At 35.2% G+C, this 19,379-nt stretch overlaps 1 protein-coding gene and 1 long non-coding RNA gene across 3 annotated transcripts in view; one reads left to right on the top strand and one right to left on the bottom strand.

Moving 5' to 3' along the window:
• LOC122357025 overlaps positions 1-19,379 on the top strand; it is a 45,912-nt gene that overhangs the window by 5,271 nt on the left and 21,262 nt on the right. Inside the window, exon 3 of one of the 2 annotated variants that reach the window (XR_006252409.1) lies at positions 1,578-1,709. The exons of the other annotated variant lie outside the window; for it this stretch is intronic. This is a non-coding gene — a long non-coding RNA (uncharacterized LOC122357025). Of the gene's footprint in view, positions 1-1,577; positions 1,710-19,379 lie in introns of those variants that run through there. 2 annotated transcript variants of the gene reach the window in all.
• Positions 61-1,792, bottom strand: LOC122357024 (cytosolic 5'-nucleotidase 1A-like). Its single transcript, XM_043256201.1, has 2 exons — positions 1,592-1,792; positions 61-1,247 (listed from the first exon to the last, which is right to left on the bottom strand). The coding sequence occupies exons 1-2, from the start codon at positions 1,790-1,792 to the stop codon at positions 930-932; spliced, it is 519 nt and encodes a 172-aa protein (XP_043112136.1). The 3' UTR covers positions 61-929.

The following is a 19,379-nucleotide window of genomic DNA, read 5'->3' as shown; positions in this document are numbered from 1 at the left end:
CATCCAGAATTTTCAGTTTCCATTTTGGCTCAGAATTTTTATTTTGGTGCATGTCTGATTAAACACTCAAAAAATTTACTGCCAGATAAACTGAAAGAGTGGTGCAAGAGGATGTGATTCTGGTCTTTGAAAAGATCAATGTGGTTTGGAATTGGTAAAATGTTCATATGTTCAAAATATCAGTTTGTATGCGTGCACTGTAGTAAGAATGCAGGAGAAAAAAGACATTTAGGTAAAGATTTATTGATTAAAATATAATTATTTAAAATCAGCATTTGCCTTAATTTCACTTACAATTTAAGCCTTAAAAACATCAGTGGAAAGTGCCAAATTTAACTTTCCTGGCATTATAAATCATGTTGCAGAAGAAAGAATTGTCAGGAATGAACAAGGATTAAGTTGCAGGTGTGAACTCAAATCTATTTCCTGTCTCTTAACAAAAACTTGACTGGGGCAGAGGGCCAGAAGACATAATTCCAGACAGATAAAATAACCAAGTAAGCGGTCAATAAACATGTGTCCAGTCACTCCGCTAGGCAAGGAGCGTTTGGAGTAGAGGAATCTGCTCTTATAGTCTCTGCATCAGTCCCAACATCCCAGCAAAAGATCTTTGTAGAGTACTCCAAAAGGAGCAGGTGAGGAGGAACTACAAAACACAGCACTGGAGGAGCCAGGACAGGGGAACAGAGGTCTGGAGGAAACAAGAGGCAGAGTGAGCAAAAGGAGTAAAACTAAAAAATACCAGCTATGCTTGGAGCCACAGGTGAGAAGGCAGCTGAAGTGGTTAATCAGATGACAGTGGGGAGGGAAAACACAAGCACATGGCAAACTGTTAGACAGAGACCAAAAACAAACTGATCAGAATGAAGTCATGACAAGAATGATGTATGGTTTTGTCACGCATTTACAAATAAGACTAGGTTTGATTCTCACTCATTCCGTACACCATAAGGAACATGAGCACTAATAACCCCTTTTTCAAGGGCTCCGTTAACATGTTGCATCTGGTCATCAAAGAATATGTGAGGTTTGAGTGCTTGTAGTACAGGCCCTTTATGGGCACCACTCAGAAAGAATGCCTCATCTATCTCCAGATTGTTCTCCTGAAGAGTCTTCAGAGCTCTGATTCCAGGGCTGCCTGTGCTACGTGATGTTACCAAGTAGGTACGAATTGGACTTGGGCTTGGGGCTTTCCGGAATTTCTTATTGAGATGTGCCAATGCTTCACAAAACTTTGCCAGAGGACCCTGCAAAAGAAATAATTTTAACAAATATTTAACATTACCTTTTTGAGAAAGAAAGAGAGAGACAGAGAGATACTACATTATATTACAGTGTTTTGAATGAACTAACTAAATGTTTAGTCAAATACCTTATTTTAAGGCATAGGCCTATGTTAGTTTAATTAACTAATTATCTTTGTAAAGCATGTGTGGTATGTGTTTCAACTGTAAGCTCTAAATGTGTGGCGAGTAGACTTTTCTTTAAAAGCTTCCTTTAAATGTAGATGAATGTGTGTTTTGTGAATGTGAAATATAACAATAGCCAACTCATCTGATCTTTACATATGATTTCAGACCAATAGCCTTACCATTGGCAAAGATGTCCCCTCTTTGGTACACTCATTTTGGAAGAAACCCTCTAGACCTTTCTCTTTGTAGACTCTCTCTGACTCATCTGAAAACAGGACTCCATCACCATCAAAGGCCACACGTAACATTTCATCACTCTGCTTTTGGTAATCTCTCTGGAACATAGTGGCTGCTCCGAATCCTGAACAAGAATGGCTCATTTTAAAAGTTCAATAGAAGTAACATTTCCGTTGCATTTATATTATAAATACCTTCATGCATCCAGTGAAAAAGACTTGAAGCATCACCTGCTCTTATGGCCTCCTTCACATTCTGCTCGTTTGTGGAAAGGTAGAGAATAGGCTTGATCTCTTTAAGGCATTTAACAAGGTCCTTTTCAGGAGCAATGCTAATATTCAGATCTGCACACACTGCACACACACAACTTTAAGAATAAAATTACATTTTGTTTTATTCTTGTTTATACTAAATTATTAAAAAAATATTAAATACAGCTTGAAGGGATGGTTCAGAAAAAAATATTTTATAAGGTATTATAATTAAGATGATTTATCATTATACTTGTACATTTATTAAAAATTAAAATTGTGACCAATTACATCAAAATTAAGAAATTCACAATTTAAGCAAGCAGGACTGGCAGATTTTTATTTTAACTTTGTCAGATTTTCTTTTGTTTAAAATTGTAATTGTTCTTAACTTTAAATACTTAAGTAAGCTACTTTATACATTTAACTTAAAGTTGTAAGGTAATATGTAATATAAATGTTTTATTAGTAGAACCCTAAGTAGTTATAACTGCTAATACAATAAAAGCAAGCTTACTAATTTGTACACTAAATGAGCAGGGCAATATAGAAAATAAAACATCTGTTCTCAATCTGTTCTCTTCTATTTTCTAATAAACCTTTTGAAATTAAACTTCTATTTTCATGAATTACATGCAGTAATAAACAACATGTGAACACTGTAAAATATTTTGCCACAAACTGACAGGCAAGTAATTACACAAAAAAATGCCAAAAGTATAAATAAATAAAAATAAATGCCGTAAATAGCCCTTCAAAGGGAGGGTAAGCAATTTTTGAAGAAAAGTTTATAAAACAGAGTTGGGCCGATTACCAAAACAAACTTGTAGCCAATCAGCAGTAAGGGGCGTGTCTACTCATGACTTGTGGGGGAGATGGCATTCAGTGAACAGTCCAGCAAAAGAAATATATACGACTGATAAAAAACAAAAAAACTTTCCAGTGCTAGAGAGAACTCAACAGGCAGAAGGCCTGCAATTGAACGGCAAGGTGGCTTTAATTTGCAATTTAAAGTTCTCATCAAGGCACGTCAGATCTCGTCACACCCCTATAAAATGCCACTAAATCCCCCAATTATTATTAATCTTGCACAAAAAAACATTTAGCTCTTCCTTTCGAGTGCCATGGCAAAGCATACCAGGAAATAGAAATCCCAGACAGTTTCTGTTAAGTTTAGGTTTGTTCTAAGAAATTAATTCATAAAACTCAAAACAAGAAGTTCAGATTACTTTAAATGTGTCAATTTCTTTAAATAAAAAACAATGGAAGTTTTAAATTCTAAATTAAAAGAAGTTCTAAGAAAAGTTTATTTGTTAAAGTTCGTTAAAATTAAGTTTGCTCTACTCAGATGAATTATTTTGAGCATTTTGCAGGACCGTGAGATATTTTAATGTGAATCACGACCTGAAATGTTATCTCTAGATTGACATCCTACGGTCACTGCATAGATTTATTGTATGAGAAACAGCACTTTCAACATTCTTCACTGATCACAATTTTTCAGTGTGTTTCATGCACGGAAATAGAGTTTTGGGGAACTTCTTTCTAGTTACTGTATAAATAAAGCACTCTTCTACTCCTACTGTAGTTTAACATACTTTGTTTCAGATGATCCATGTCCTGAATGCCGGTAGGTATCAACACAATTTTGAACTGCTCATTGGTGTCTGGTGTCAGTTCACTCAAACGTTGGTTCACCTTTGTAAGAGCCTAGAGTGAGTGGTGAAAAACACTAAATACACCATACACAATAAATAGTTATGTGAGAAAAAAAACTCATTTGTGTCAGAGAAAAGCAGTTTCAGTGAAAATAGACACACATTAATAAAAAAAAATTTAAAAACTGGATCTACAAGGTAAAAGTAAATGATTATTGATACTGACACAGAGGATTTGCTGTTACCTTGACCAATGGAAAAGCAACTCCTCTAGGGTTGGTCTCCACTGTCTCTTGACTGAATAATGCGCATGATGAGACTACAATGGTCAGTTGCGTCACTGAAAAATAAAGATGCAGAGTGGATTTAATTCAAGGCTTATTAAATATTGGAACACAACAGAATTATTATTTTTTGATAATGTCATTGTGAACGTGAACAAACAACATACTTGTGAGCTCGCTTGTTTTCTTGATTTTCTTATTCCTGCTTTTGTTGCTTGATTGAGATCGTCTCTGTGGACAAACAAAACCCAAAACGTATTTTTACATCTGCATTAAACATTAATCTCATGCAAGACACAGACATGAAAACTGACCGCATTTAAACAGAATGTTTAAAAAGTAGTTTAAATGTGACATTAGAGTAACAGATACTAGAAAAACTTACCTTACCTGAATGCATATTGTCTCACAAGCTAGTACTGAAGAATTGATGCTTCTGCAGTATTTATAGTTTTTTATAAACGGTAGAACAATACTTGTGATTATATAAGTAGGCGTTCAAATAACTTTTGACTTGTTTAATAAATCCGGTTTTTCAGGATTACTTGTATTGTTCTTTTTGCTGCTATATTTATTCTTACTGAACATAGTTTTAATTAAATTAAATACCGATACTTTTATTTTTTAGTTTACAAATACATTTTTAAAACATTAGGTGAAAAGAATATGTAAAATATTAGTTGCTTAACTTTATCCAATAGATAGTCTCATCTTAGTTTATTCGCTATAGTTTAGAAAAGGATAATAAAATATGTAAAGAACAGATTTAAACTGTCAGAACACATTCATTAATGATATCAGATAACTTTTATAGAAAGGTATGTAATGATTACAATCAAGCAAAAGCAACTGTTAGTACAACAACTATCAATACTTTGTCGGGCCACCCTTAGCCTCAGGGACAGCCTGTAGTTTCCTGGCCATGCTGTCAACCAGGTTCACGGAAACATGAACTTCAACTATTATCCGGATTCTTTATAGTAGTACACAGACCAAAGTATCAAGATATAATATGCCTCTTTATTCTACTATCCTTACTTGCATAAATGAGCTACAGTGTCCGGAACCCACTAGTAAAAAATATCAAAAAGTATATCTGGTGTTTGAATAATTTAGGTAATTTTCACACTTAAAAATACCCATTAAAATGTATTTTACAAGTTTTTGTTACTTTCACTGTTACTTATTTTATTTATTTATTTATTTGTATTTATTTTTGCTCTATGGTACATCATTTTGTATTTAATAGCAAGAAAAGCATGGTCCAGTATAAAAACGTGGGTATGTTTTGGTCGGCCATCAAGAGACTTTTTAAAATGTAAGTTGTAAATGTAAAACAGTTTCTGGATGTTTTGCCCATTACTTAAGCTACACACCTTCTATGTAGATATCTTGAGTATTTTTTGTTGTCACCACATTAAACAGAAAGGTTTCTATCTTCAATGTGGCACACCCAAAGGCACACCCTTTTTGTTATACATTGCATTGGCATGGTTTAAAATTACAAATAATAGATTTTTTAGAAAATAGTACAACAGTATTATTTATTAGAAATCTTGAACACAGCTTACTTGCTCTGACGAATGCTTTTGTTCTTTTCCTGATATTGACATTCCAGCGTTTGCAGTTTGAATCGGTTTCTTGCCTGCAACAATTTAAATTTTAAATAGTAGGTGTGTCACATTAAAGGTTCAAGGATAGACTACGGATGTTCCGCAAAGTAAAAGACTGAAAACTGAAATTATTCCAAATAAAATGTTTTTAAAATGTGGATAATGCTGCCAGATTTTGATTTAATGTGCATTATTGAATTTATTTACCTATTATTATTATTATTATTATTATTATTATTTTTATATCAAAGCTTGGCAATTCAACACATCAACTTCATGATGGGCAGATCTTAACTTTGCAGATCTCATTATAATGCAGACAAAGAAACTATTATTTAAGGAAGGTACAGTGCAAACTACTGATATCTAGATCAATATCAAACCTATGGCCAATGTGTGCAGGTATGTGTGACTGTGCTGTCCATTTTACTTGCAAAGATGATTTTTGCATTTCATGAGTGTTCCAGGAAGAATACTATATTTGATTTATTAAGACTATCTCTCAGATGTTGTTGTTTTTTTAAACAATAGGCTACCATTGTATAATACTGTGATGCATATTACTTTTTTTACTAGGAAAATGTCATGTTAAGACATTTTATTTATTTATTTATTCATTGATGGCTAGGTTAAATTTGTTTGTACAGGCATTAACATTTGCTTAGTGGTAATTTTTTTTCTTATTGCCGTATTTGATTATTCAACACAATTCTTTCTATTCCCCTTCTTACATAATCAAGTGATTTCACGCTCCATGACTAATTGATGAATTAATGTTGCTTAGCAGTCAGGTGCAGCTGAGATGATCATTAACTTCATCTGTCAATGGAACAACAAGATGCTCAGCAGGATTTACTGGTTAATTAGTGGCAAGGATTGCAGTCAGTGGTGAACAGTGTATTAAAGAGATTACTATGCATGATCATAAGGAAGATACTGGGTGTTTCCCAGAAAATCCATCTTACTCTGTCCTCAGTATATTATATTTGTAGTTCAAACGTTTAGTCCTGCTATCTCTTTCTTTAGCAGCGGTTAGCCTGAAATAAACTAAACACTTTTTGGGCTTACCAGTTTCTGTGTATATGTGTGTGCATTTATTATACAGTGGTAATGAATGTAATGTGCCAGTAAGCCTTCATCTGGTTAATATTGCAGTTTGGATTTTTATTTTTGAGTGTGCATGTGAGTGTATTTAAAGTGTGTTTCCATGTAAAATACACACTCTTTCTTAGAGTAAATGTTTTACTCTCTTGTTAAAAATGAGAGTTCTCACTTCACTGCTTTCTCAGACTTGGAGCAATGATGTAATTGCCTATAATCCTGTGGGGGTATCTCTCACTTCACACACACTAACACACACTTACACACAGAGGCACACCTGGGAATCTCTTACACATAAATGGAGGCCGATTTCTGTCATCAGTCCTGATTCTGTTTCCCGCTACATAACACCCTCTGTGGTGCGGCCAGCAGCTGCCGTTTATTTAACTTGTGACTAAGGCCACAGAAATGAGGGGTTATAGTGGATGCAGAGAGAGCAAAGCTGTTCTACAGGCTGACCTGAGATCGAGGTTGAGAATGGCTTGGTTTTATTTTGATAAAATTATTAAGAGTAGTGTGAATGTTGTAATGTTTTCAACGATCCTGTGACAAAACACAATTTGTGTGCTTAAATGCATGAAAGAAGTGTAATGTACAAGATCATTTTTAAGAGCAGGGGTTACTAAAATTGGGCCTGGGAGCCCCCAGGGGCCTGCATCAGAGTTCTAGGAGCTCTGTAGAAAAATTAAAGGTCTGTCAAAAGTAGAAAATCTTCCTGGGACAATATATGAATATATTCTATAGTGAATCCCACTATAGAAGTGAATTCAAATTGAAAATATGGGGTAATTTACATTTTAAAAAAACTAAATTAAAATCTTGAAAACATTAAAATACAAAAAAAGAGAAACGCTGATTTGGCACCTAACTGTAATAAATTAAAACACTATGTTATTAATACTATTACTATTATGTTTAATATGCCTATTTAATTTAAATAGTAAACTAAGAGTCATCATTTTGGCCATCCTTGATATTAACCATATTCAAAAACTACTAGTGTGAAGTAAACAGTAGGAAAGCAGGTCCAATTTTTGAGTAATTTCTAGAAAGGTCGAAGGTCATATTAAATCTAAACTCTGATCGTCTCAAAATAAGTGTATTTGACAGCTTGTTATAAACATCTGCCAATAGAAGTTAATGTATCAGCCAAAATCAGTAACGTCTTTACTCTTTTACAGTGTGTAAGTCCCATCCAAGTCACAAGCAACCGCCTTTGAGATCATATTTAGAGCGTGTAGCTGGTCTTTATCAGAATTTGTGGAAAACTTTTGTAGTTTTTTCACCCTTCATTGCAGTAGAACTAAATTATGATCAGTTTGATCAACTGAACTGAGCATTTATAGCATAAAAAAAAACCAGTTTGAAATCTGCATGATTCCCACGATCTGCCCAATGTTCCCCCATAGGACCATGAACCCAAATACGTAAAACAGTTAGAAGTCGGTTTGTCATGTAGCTAATAAAAACCAGCTTTAGCCGAGTTAACAAATGGGCTGGCTGACTGAAGTGGTCATGGACTGTCAGTGACTCTGGCCGGAGCTGAGCTGTGATTAATGATGGTGTTTGGTGGTTTGCTAACCCTCTCCTCACTTCTTGTGCTCCCATTTAACTTCTCAGGGTGAAGAGTGCTGGTCTGGCATCAGTGTTTTTTCAGTTTGTGTCCTGACAAACATAATCATATAGACAACTGGGAGCTGATTTTAGATCCAGAGGGGGTGCTTGACAGATATGAGCCCAGTACTGATGAGGATCAACAGTGACCCTGTTAGCACTCCGTCCTATGTTGTCTTTAATGTCCACTGGAGACTGTAGGCCTGGTGTTGAATGGTTTATAGAACTGGTGAAATGCAGCTGTACAAAATCAACCTTTAGAAGGCCTGATTTTAGTAAGTTAGTTCTGGAGTCAGAAGCTAGTTCTTAACGTTGTGAAATTATGTTATTTCATCTGGAATGTTGGAATATGTACATCTAAAAATAATAAATACTGATTTTTGACTCTCTTCTCAGTGATATGTATTTTGCGATCATGTATTTTTTATTCTTGTTAATAAAAATAATAATACAATAATAATATTATGTAAATATACTTAAAATATTGTTAATAATAATAATAATAATAATGACAAATAATTTATATTAATAAGTAATATAATAACAATATAATATATAAATAACATAATTCTATTCTATTCTGTTCTGTTCTATCAATATGGTATTACACTAATATCATGAGAAGTAATTCACATTTTATACAGTTGACAGTGTGTGTGTGTTTGTTTTTATATATATATATATATATATATATATATATATATATATATATATATATATCCCTGACTTTGGTTTTGACTTTACTTTGTTACTTTGGTTTTTTGCTTTTCTCAATTTTGTGATTAATAAAAGACAAGATGTTTCATGAAATGAACAGCAACAATATTAAATTAAAGCCAAATTCCTAAAATACAATATAACTTATTATTTAATATTTTAAGAATTTGTAATAAAAACTTTATTTTTAATAAAGTTTTAATATAAATTTCGTTGTTGTTACAAATAATAATTTATATTAAGAAATGACATAAATTATAAAAATAAAAATTACATTTAAATGTATAAAACTTTTATATTTCTATATATGCTATTCATAAAATATATTTAATATTATGCAAGTAGTTATTCACTTTTTTATAGTTTACAGTGTGTCTTTTTATATTTCTTAACATTTCGGTTAAACTTTTTATTTTTGTATTCCGCTTTCTAACTATAAGAAACTCTGTAACTACATGTCAACTACATGTAAGCTAATTGTCATTACTTTATACTACTCTGTACTACTCTCAAAGTGTGCTGTTAGTGTAGGTTTAGGGTTAGTAGAGTAAGTTGACATATACTTGCAAAGTTTTTCATAGTATGATAAATAAATAAAATGATAAAATGTTAGAAAATATTATTACCAATTCTCTAATTACTATTAGACATGTAGAATGTCTAAAGTGGACTATCAAAATAAAGTGTTACCAACATTTTCAATGCAAACAAGTTCAGATTTATTAATTTGTATAGCACCTATCACAATAATTACTGATCTATAAAAGTTACAGAAAACTTGCACATGGCAAAAATTTGTACTAGACCTTTCAGCAGCATACAAAAAAAGTGTTTTGAAAGCGTATTGAAAGAATAATAATATTTGATAAATGTGTTAAGTTGTTGCATTACACATTTAATTAATCTCTGAAATGAACATGTTAACTCTGGCACCCCTAAAAAGTCCTCATCTAATACCAGCCAGTAAATGAGTTCATGAACCTGTGACGCATGTGTCAGTGAATGTGTGTGGGGGGCCTCAGGAATCTCCGCTCTGTGTTTCATGGTCTGCTCTGCTGATTGCCCCTTGGCTTCTGTACTGAGAAGATGCTGCCAGGAGCTCATCAGCTTCCTTGGGAGTCAGAAGCTATAGCAACTACCTACAGTGTGTGTGTGTGTTTACATCATTGGAAGATGATCATATCTGCAGATGGAATATATACAGGTGACCAGGCAGAACTGCACTGCTTTTCCTTGAAAGCAGGGAGGTCTCCAGTAAAGAAGTGGGAGGAATGTTCTTCTAGTGGTCTATATTTTATAAACGAACCTATGCAGTGAGATTGTGTTTCTGCTCTAACTCATTTCATGATTTAACTCAGATTTACAGGAAAAGGTCAAGATGCTGTGCTTCACTCTACAGCGATTCTAGAGATAGTTCTAGACCATGTCAGGTGGGACACTAACCAAATGAGACTAATGTGACACCATATGTGTATTAGATGTGGGAACTACAGTAGCTCAACAGCAGCGAAGCAGTACAGGGATCTCGAAGTGACCAAGAGCATGGTCTAGAGGCAGAATTTATAGTATAGTATAGTATAGTATACTAAGGCATTGAAAAAAAAAAAAAGTAAATAAAAAGGTGATGATATACCAACCTGAAAAAAATCACTTATAGTGCCATTGCAAAACATTGAGACAACAAAAACAATGAAAACATTTTAATGTGAATTTAGAACATATGAAAATAGCCGCAGTATTAATACATTTCTAAAAATGTTTTAAATGGTCTGTTTTGCATTAACTTTGACAATAAATCCGTAACGCTCAACAATAAGCCTCCGATGCTGTTGTGTATGACTTGTAAACATTGCTGTTATTATGCAATCAGAACGAAAATAGTTGTTTTTCCAAATATGAATTGCACTTATGATTTAATGCATTTGCATCAGGAAATTCTGAAGATTATTGATGATATTGTCCATAACCTCACTATAAATCCTAGCGTGCTTCCAAATGCTTGGAGGGTAGCTATGTTTCTTGAAACTCGCAACAGTGGAAGGATCATATTTGACAGTAAAAAATGGAGAGATTCTGGTGTGTGTGCAAGTCAAATGTGGAAAAGCAGTGAGTGTGTGTGTGTGTGTTTGTGTTGGACTTTGAGAATGTGTGAATGAGTAATTGTGGGAAAAAGAATCTCATCTCAATCACATGCTTCTGCTTCCCTCATTTTTCTGTATTTCTGACATAATGCTACACCTGCACACTCTGCTCTCTTCCTCGCTCTCCAACATCAACATCTCTCTATTTTTCCAGCTTTACTGGGTTTAATAGATGATCCAAGCGGAGCAGCGCTGGGGAACTTGACGTAGCAGCACCGAATCTGATTCTCGCTCATCTTATTTCAGTCCAAACAGTCCCTATTTTGTCTGTTTATATCCCCTCTCTGGCAACAGGGCTTGAGGTAACGAGTGTGGTGTGCTTTACTCTAACTGTTTGTGTTGAAGAATGAGCGAGAGAAAGAGAGATGGATTTAAGCAGGCATGATGTAGCCACATTCTCACCATCCCATGATCCCCTACTGTGCAGGCTACAGCCAAAACAGTGATGTAAGCAATCCGAGCAGCTATGCAAGTTAGAGGGGAAACATTCATGCCCCTGTAACCGTACATTCAAAAAGCTTTCTGGCAAAACCAGTTGGTAAACCTAGTATGTTTATTCTAAAACCTTGCTTAAAAATGCTGTATTTATACTCGATGCGTTATGCCAATCAGCAAAAATTTACTAGATGTTCTCTTTATCAAAAAGTAAAAAAAAAAAACCCCAAACAAAACAAGCAAGAAGGAGCTGTGCCAGCTTGTTGTATGAAAACCTTCTGCTAGCCAGTAATTTGGCCACAGAGGGGCGACAAACTCTACATTTGCGAAAACGTGCACAAAAAAGCAGGAGAACGAGGGGGAAAAACACAGTAAGGACTCCACTGAGAAGACCATCTCAGACCAGAATGAGTTTAGGTTTATGCTGGTTTGGTACTGGTCAACATGTTAACTAGTAAAATCTATTTGTCAAGTCTTTCAGCCAGCACCTTCTTAACCAGGCGCTTAACCAAAGCCTGATGTAGATATCAAGGATGCATACGACATACTTGGTTTAATAGAAATGTGAGGGTTTAATTGAAGTCTGGAAATCTGGTAGTTGTTAGAAGGTCTATCAACTTTGGAGCGTCATTTCCTCTGTAAGCACTTGCTCAGTGGCCTGTTGATCAAGATTAACCTGTACGTCATCACTGTGCTATTTGGTTATGGAGTGAGATGAATTATAGTTTTTATTATTGTTCGAGCATGTGTAAAGATGCATGCGCACGTTGAAAGATCACAGATCTGCTGAGGTCAAAAGCTCAATTGAGTACAGGAGTGTTATAATAAGGGATTCACGTCAGTATAGGGTACAGCAGAGGCTTAGGGGTCAGAGGTCAGAAATAAGACATTGTTTTACACCATCTGTCTCTCGACAGACACTTCACAGATTGTTGCTTCTTTCTTTCTTTTTGTTCTTTTTTTTTCCAGATTGGTCTCTCTCTCTCTCAAACACACACACACACACACATATATGTGTGTATATATGCATGTATATATATATATATACACTGTGGGGTCCAAAATCTGAGACCACATTGAACATCTGGGAATAAAAATCTAATTTAGACCTGAAAATAAACACAATTTTGAAACGTTTTTCATTTTGAGTTCGAATTGATTTTGATTGAGTTTTGGTTTTGTAAAATTGTAAACAAAGTGACCATGACCATGTGAACTCCACATTCTCAAATCATTCTGCATTTCATGATCACTAGGTTGTGCACAAACGGCATGTAGCTTGATGCCTTTGTAAAAACAATCAAATTTAAATATCAAAATATATTCTTATATACAATGGCAGTTGAAAGGGAAGGAAATCCCTTATGCTCTCCAAGGCTGCATTTATTTGCAAAATCCAAAATGCAGTAAAAACAACAATATTGTAAAATACTATTGTAATTAAAACAAGTTTCGTATTTGAATATATTATAAAATGTCATGTATTCCTGTGATTGCAAAGCTGAATTTTCAGCAGCCATTACACTGTCTTCAGTGTCACATGATTTTTCAGAAGTCATTCGAATATGCTGATTGGGTATTCAAGAAACATGGCTAATTATCAATGTTGAAAACAGTTGAAGCATCCAGTTTAGTGGTTAAAAAGCCCATAATACTTTTGTGGAAGTCATGAAATATTTTTTTTTTTGAAAAAGAAAAACATTTATTTGAAATGCTTTTCTTCCATTATAATCTTACTGCCACATTTAAATTGAATGCATCCTTGCTGAAAAGTATTTTTATGAGAAAAATACAAATTAAAAGCACTTTCATTGATTCCAGACTTTGGGTCACTACTGTATATTTATATCTTTTTCACCTTTGCTCATTCACTATATGTTCTAATACTGCAAACTGAGTGTTTTCTCTTCAGCTGTCAGTCCTCACATCTTTTATCTTGCCCTCTCGTCTTTTTCCTCTCTCTCGCTCTCCATCTCTCTTCTCATAATAAACACTAAATGTTTTATCTTCGAGCCTCCACCCCCTGCCCCATCTGCAGCTGTGTGTGTGAGTGTGTGTGTCTGAGAGGAGGTGGTAATGTTGGTGAATGAGTGCAGGGTTGTTGTTCTCTCCCGGTCTGGCACAGCACCTGGATTATATTTGAGACGGGAAACACTGAAGTAGATGTTTCGAGGATGTGTATGAACCAAACTAAACATTCAGTCATACAGGAGACACGTGGAGGCCTGTCAGCCAGTGAACCCAAACTTCTGTACACCCACCAGAGAAATGACATGCATACCTCACATGTTTAACAAGACATGGCACTTTCACCCTCCATAGAAGACAAACACAAACGATACAGACAGATAATAGATGAGATACCGCACAGTAGATAAAGTGGACAGAAAGTCCCTGTGGAAGCTAGGTAAAATTTGACACAATCACACATGTATTTTATGATGCAACACGTAACAATAAGGATACAAGCATTAAGATTGCGTTTCAAAATTATGAAATGTAGTTCTATAAATACATATTATTGATCTGTATGAACCAGTGCAGTGCCATGGCACCGATGGCAGTGAAAAATACATTGCAGAACAAAGAGAAAATTGACAACATGCAGGCAGACAAGACGGAGCAGCTTACTTTTGGCATGAAACAATGTCTCAGCTTTCAAATTTGATAATTTCTCGAAGACGATCAAACAATAAAAGTTTTGTGGCTCTATAATGTGTCATGTTAGATCGCTGTTGCACTTCAGTTCAGTACTAGTTTAAAAAATGAATGAACATCTGAAGGTGTATCTTGTGTCAACTGCAATACACACTATTTTTCAATCCACCAAATTTAATCTAATCTGTTTGGATTATTTGTTGGTCAAAATCAGTGTTATTGGTTAGAATCAGTGTTATGCTAGGGCAGATCGTCTGTCAGTCTAAATCCCTGTGAAGGGTCAATTGGGCATTAAGCAGTCAGATACTTCATATCATATTCCCCAATTTCACAATACTCACAATACTCGTATGCTAAATATTAGACTCATACAGTAACTGAAACGATTACTTGCGTATTTTAACTACTACACTTCCTACTAACTTTCCGTAGTTCCAGATATACTTATAGTTGTGTTTGCAACTTCAACACTCTTCAGTCTTGAAGTATAATTTAGTGTTAATACTATAGTATTTTATTGTTGCAATGTTTGTCATGTTGTTTGGCTGATTGTTTTACATAAATCATGGATAGGATTTTTCCTAGCAGAAACTTTAAGATAGGTGCAGGTAGATTTCTAAAATAATTGAAACTAAAATCAATATTGTATGCCAGCTTATTTATTTTTTTTTAGTTAGTAGTCCCATTATACGCGAGATTACTTTCTGTTCATCTATTAGGCTATTGTAAATAAATGTAAAATTACTGTTATCCTATGTTCATAATTGAAATCGCATTGAATATAACAAAAGACTCTGCTTTGTTGGATTTTGTGAAGATTTTTCCATAAAAACAGTACATTAAAAATATTACTGCCCTTCCAAAAAAAAAAGTTTTCTGTTAGGTATACAAGTCAACCTGCATACACAAATTTCCAGTAATGAAATATTTCATAACAACGAGTAGAGCTGGACAAACAGAAGTAACCCCTTTCCTCTCTACACAGTTCTGTGATTCATCCATGTCAAATACAGCTGCCATGCACTAGCATTTCCTGTTTAAGAGCGACCACCTCCTCAGAGAGCACTCTCCCTGTCAGCTTCACAAAACTGCAGCTGAAACATTACAAATACACAGAAAACAGCTCAGACCGAGCGGTACATATTTATTCATCCAGCGTATACAGCATGCTCAGTTTCTTGGCATTCCAGTGATTGAAAGTGTGGCACGAACTACATCTGCGACGGTTTCGCTCAAGATGAGGCGGGGAAAAGTACTGGCGGTCAAGCACGGGGAACTCAGTAGTAATGTGTCAGATTAGCAAATGGAAATTCCAACGGAAAGTGTGAGATCAAGTAGAAGAGAGAGAATTGACAAGGTTAGTTGATGAAATGAGAAAGACGAGCCAAAGAGTAACCAAACCTTCCATAATCCTGTCTTGCCGCTGGCAGGCCACAAGATTTGGGGTTTTCCTGTTGGGTTTTGCTTCTTTTAACCCCATGGCCTTCGACAGGCCCCGAGCACCTATCACTGCCTTTTATGAGATCTAATTGATTACATGTGACCACACCATTTATTTTTATGCCTGACTTCTGACCATTGAGTCACTTTTTCAAAGAAAACAGTATTTGTTAAAGGACTTGTGGATGGAGCAAATACGATGTTGGTGGTGGTTTCTGTGGTTAAATTATGTAATTGACAGTATGATGTAGTGCAGTACAGCTTACCTCAGAATTTCATTAAAGGATTTTCCTTTGGAAAGCCCGGATCGGATCCATGCCATTGAGCTCCGTTGGGTTATATTGTATTTGCATATAAGGGCTCAGTTACCGTATTCCGGAAAACCATTTTTAAATTGATATTAGTCTTCATGTTTAATATTTGGTTGAGAATGACTACACAATAACTCAGAATGGATGTATTAAATAACAGATTTAAGCTCTTATGATGGACGGATGGTCGTGTCAGTGCCCGACCCATGTGTTGAGTTAGTTTGTGCCATGTCTTCATGAGATTTTTGGGTAGACGCCCAGGCTCTGAGGATTTCTGAGGTGAAATATGCAGACACAGATATTTCCCCTCCTCAATAATGCTCTGAGTAGATTCACCTTGCTGTGCATTTATTTGCTTTGGAGCCAGACCTGTGCGTTTAACCCTGACAAATGCTCATTCACGTTCCGTGTCACTCTGCTTGCCAAACTTTTAGAAGAATTAAGTACATGCTCTAATGGTGCAAAGTCTAAAACAACCATTTTGGGACTGTTTATTCAGAGCTGTAGTACAGGTGTTACACCGATGTGTTGGTCAACCGGAGACATACAGAAACCACAGAGCTTGTTCAGCACATAGCTTGTTATCTTAATAACTGAAAAGATTATTGGGCAGCATACAATTTACATTCGTGAAGGACTGTTTGATTTTTTTATTCTATTAAACTGATTTTATTAAAATCAAATTTCAATAAAGTCGTTTCAAAGTGTCAGTGAAACCACATGCCTTCCCAAGTTTTTACTGTTTAACTCAATGTTTTCAATACGGTTTAATAATAATACAAAGCAAAAAATGCAGTTGTATGTTTTGGCAAATTTGTCAAAAGATGATCTGGCTATCTATTCCATTTATGTTTTAATTATCATTCTGAATCTGAACCAGAAGTTGTGCTTTACAAAAATGTAATTTTTCATAAAACTTACCTAACATTCAATTGATAAAAAAGATTGAAGCTAGAATTCTTTTTCTTTTTTTAAACAGAGGCACTGTTCGTTGTATTAGCATAATTCATGTTCATATATTCATACTACCAAATACTCTGCAATGCCATTACATTTTTGTGTGAATGATAAAAACGGCTGCGGGCTGGCAACCTTAAAAAAGTGCTGTCAGGGAAATAAAGTATTAAAAACTAAATGGCTAAACAAAATACATCATTAATAAGTTAAATTCGAATAAGTATTTGGTAACTTACTCTTATTCAAATTTAACTTAAATTAACTTTGTTAATTTGTAAAATGAACTAATTTGACTTATTACACCTCAGAAGGGGCAGACAGGGAACTGACCTAAGACTTATTAGTCTTTAGCCATCATGCTTTGCTCTGTCCTTAATGCATATAGAAATGACTATGTAGAAACAGTATCATGGACCAGGAATTTAAAAGATGAAGGGGAAAAGATTTCAAGAGCACCCTACAGCGAGAGAAAGTTAAACAAGATTTTACATCACTGCCCCCTAGAGTGGATAGCGTTAAAGACACAGAATGAAGTATTCTGAATGCATATCAATTCTGTTGGCTCTCCCCGTGGCCATTAACTACAACTCATATATTGCGCAATCATTCCTGCAGTGGGTGGTTGGTGAACCGTACCTTTTAATCTAAACTGGATAAAAAATGTACCATGAACAGCTCTGGCGTCTACTGTTTCCTCATAACCAGCTTTCAGATTATTACTGCTGCAGTTTAGAGAAATTTTATGATTAGTCATGGATTCATGCTTGCTTCTTCTCAATGAACAGAAATCCCACCCGGCAGTCTGTGAAATGTACTCTGAAAAGCAGTGGATAGATCTTTATCTGCTTACCCTTGTGGTTGCCACCCTGAAATTATCAGAGCAGATCTTGGTTTCCATAGTTTGTCTCAGCCTGGTGTGGTGGAAAGTTAATCAAACTGTAAAGCTCGCTGTTGTGAGTAAAAAATGTGTTTATACAACCTCTTTTAGTTTCTGCTTCTGCATCACCTAGACCTTTTGTGTATGTGTGGCAGAGAGCTGTACTATAAACTGGCTTATATATATGTCTATGCATTTTTTTGCCTAATGAAAACTGAATATAGTCATTAAAATAAACTAAATACTACTTTACTTTTTAGTCACATTTTATTTTAAAGTTCTCGACAACAAACCCTTTTTAATAAGGTAGTTGTTTAATTTGGGTTTTGTAAAATATGGTCATGCAGAATATTTGTTTTGTAAGTACTAATAAGGACAGCCAGTATGTTAATAACAGGCATTCCAATAAGCAACAATTCATGACAGTAGGTCCCTAGACTAAAGTGTCTTTATGCATTAGTCAATGTGCTTCAGGTAGTTTATTTCATAAAATACATCTTTTTCACATTTTTTTGCTTCAAATCAAAGTTTGTAATGTTATAATTCATCTCAGATTTGGCTGGTTCATGACTTTACTCTGTTGTAAAAGTCCTTAGGAAGAAATTAATAGGGAAAATTAGTTCCAGAAATGTATGAGTAACAGTAAATTTGTATTTTTGGATGGTTTTTGTATATTATTAGCCTGTTTAAAAAAAAGATAATTTGATTAACACAGCATTTCTGAGGCATTTGACATCATCATTTTGTAGATTTGGGCCTAAATGCTACATTAAATTTTTAACCCTTAAATTGTAGTGTTTTTCTTGTATCATTCTTTTTAGTTCTGACATTCTAATTGATATCATCATTGATAAATGCTGCTTTCAATTATTACTTTGATATTAATATAGTTCATTTAAAAGACATCACTCTTTTAAATGGCTTTATGCGTGATTACAGCAGTCTTTCATTCTTAACTTTCACCTACTTTCTGTTTTTTGGTAAGTGAGTGCTCTGCTAACTGATAGAGATGTCCAAATACAGAATAGTGAGGAAGGTCTTTGTTTGATAAAGCCGGACATTACACAGCTCTGTTTGGTGGAGCGTGCAGCCAGTCTTAATCAAAGCCCGTCTCGCTTGTGAAAGTGTGCTGTAAACGGTCGAAACGCAGACCATCCATCCACTGGTTGAAGCACACACCTGCTTACCGAGTCTCTCTCATAAACCTCCGACCGCAGGCATAGTTTACCGCTCCGGTCCTCTTGTGCTTTATCCTTTTTTCCGGTGTCCCTGCAAACACGCATCTCTGTTATCCAATCCCCACTGCATGAGTTCAAAAAGCGCCCGTGTCTGTCTGTTGGTTGGTGTGTGTGTGTGCCAGGTTTAGGGAAACAGTGGAGAAGAACACACAGGATCTGGCTTTGATCTGACGCAGATGGTCCTTCTGGCCCACTGCAGAGGAGTTTAACAGCATAGACATCTCACACACACTCAGTGTTTCCTTCCTGCATTTCCGGAGCTATTGCTTTTCTTCGAGTGATGAGCAAAGATGTGACATGTCATCACTGCCGTGGCCAAGGCGACCGAGGCATCCACAAGGGCAACCTGCTCGAAAAATGGAAACATTTCAAATGATAAATCACACTTGTTTAAGGAACAACGGGATCAATTTGGACTGTTTGCTTTTGGTGGGG

This window comes from Puntigrus tetrazona, chromosome 13 (genome assembly GCF_018831695.1).
Source record: "Puntigrus tetrazona isolate hp1 chromosome 13, ASM1883169v1, whole genome shotgun sequence".
NCBI classification, from domain to species: domain Eukaryota; kingdom Metazoa; phylum Chordata; class Actinopteri; order Cypriniformes; family Cyprinidae; genus Puntigrus; species Puntigrus tetrazona.
This window is presented reverse-complemented; position numbering and strand designations above follow the sequence as displayed.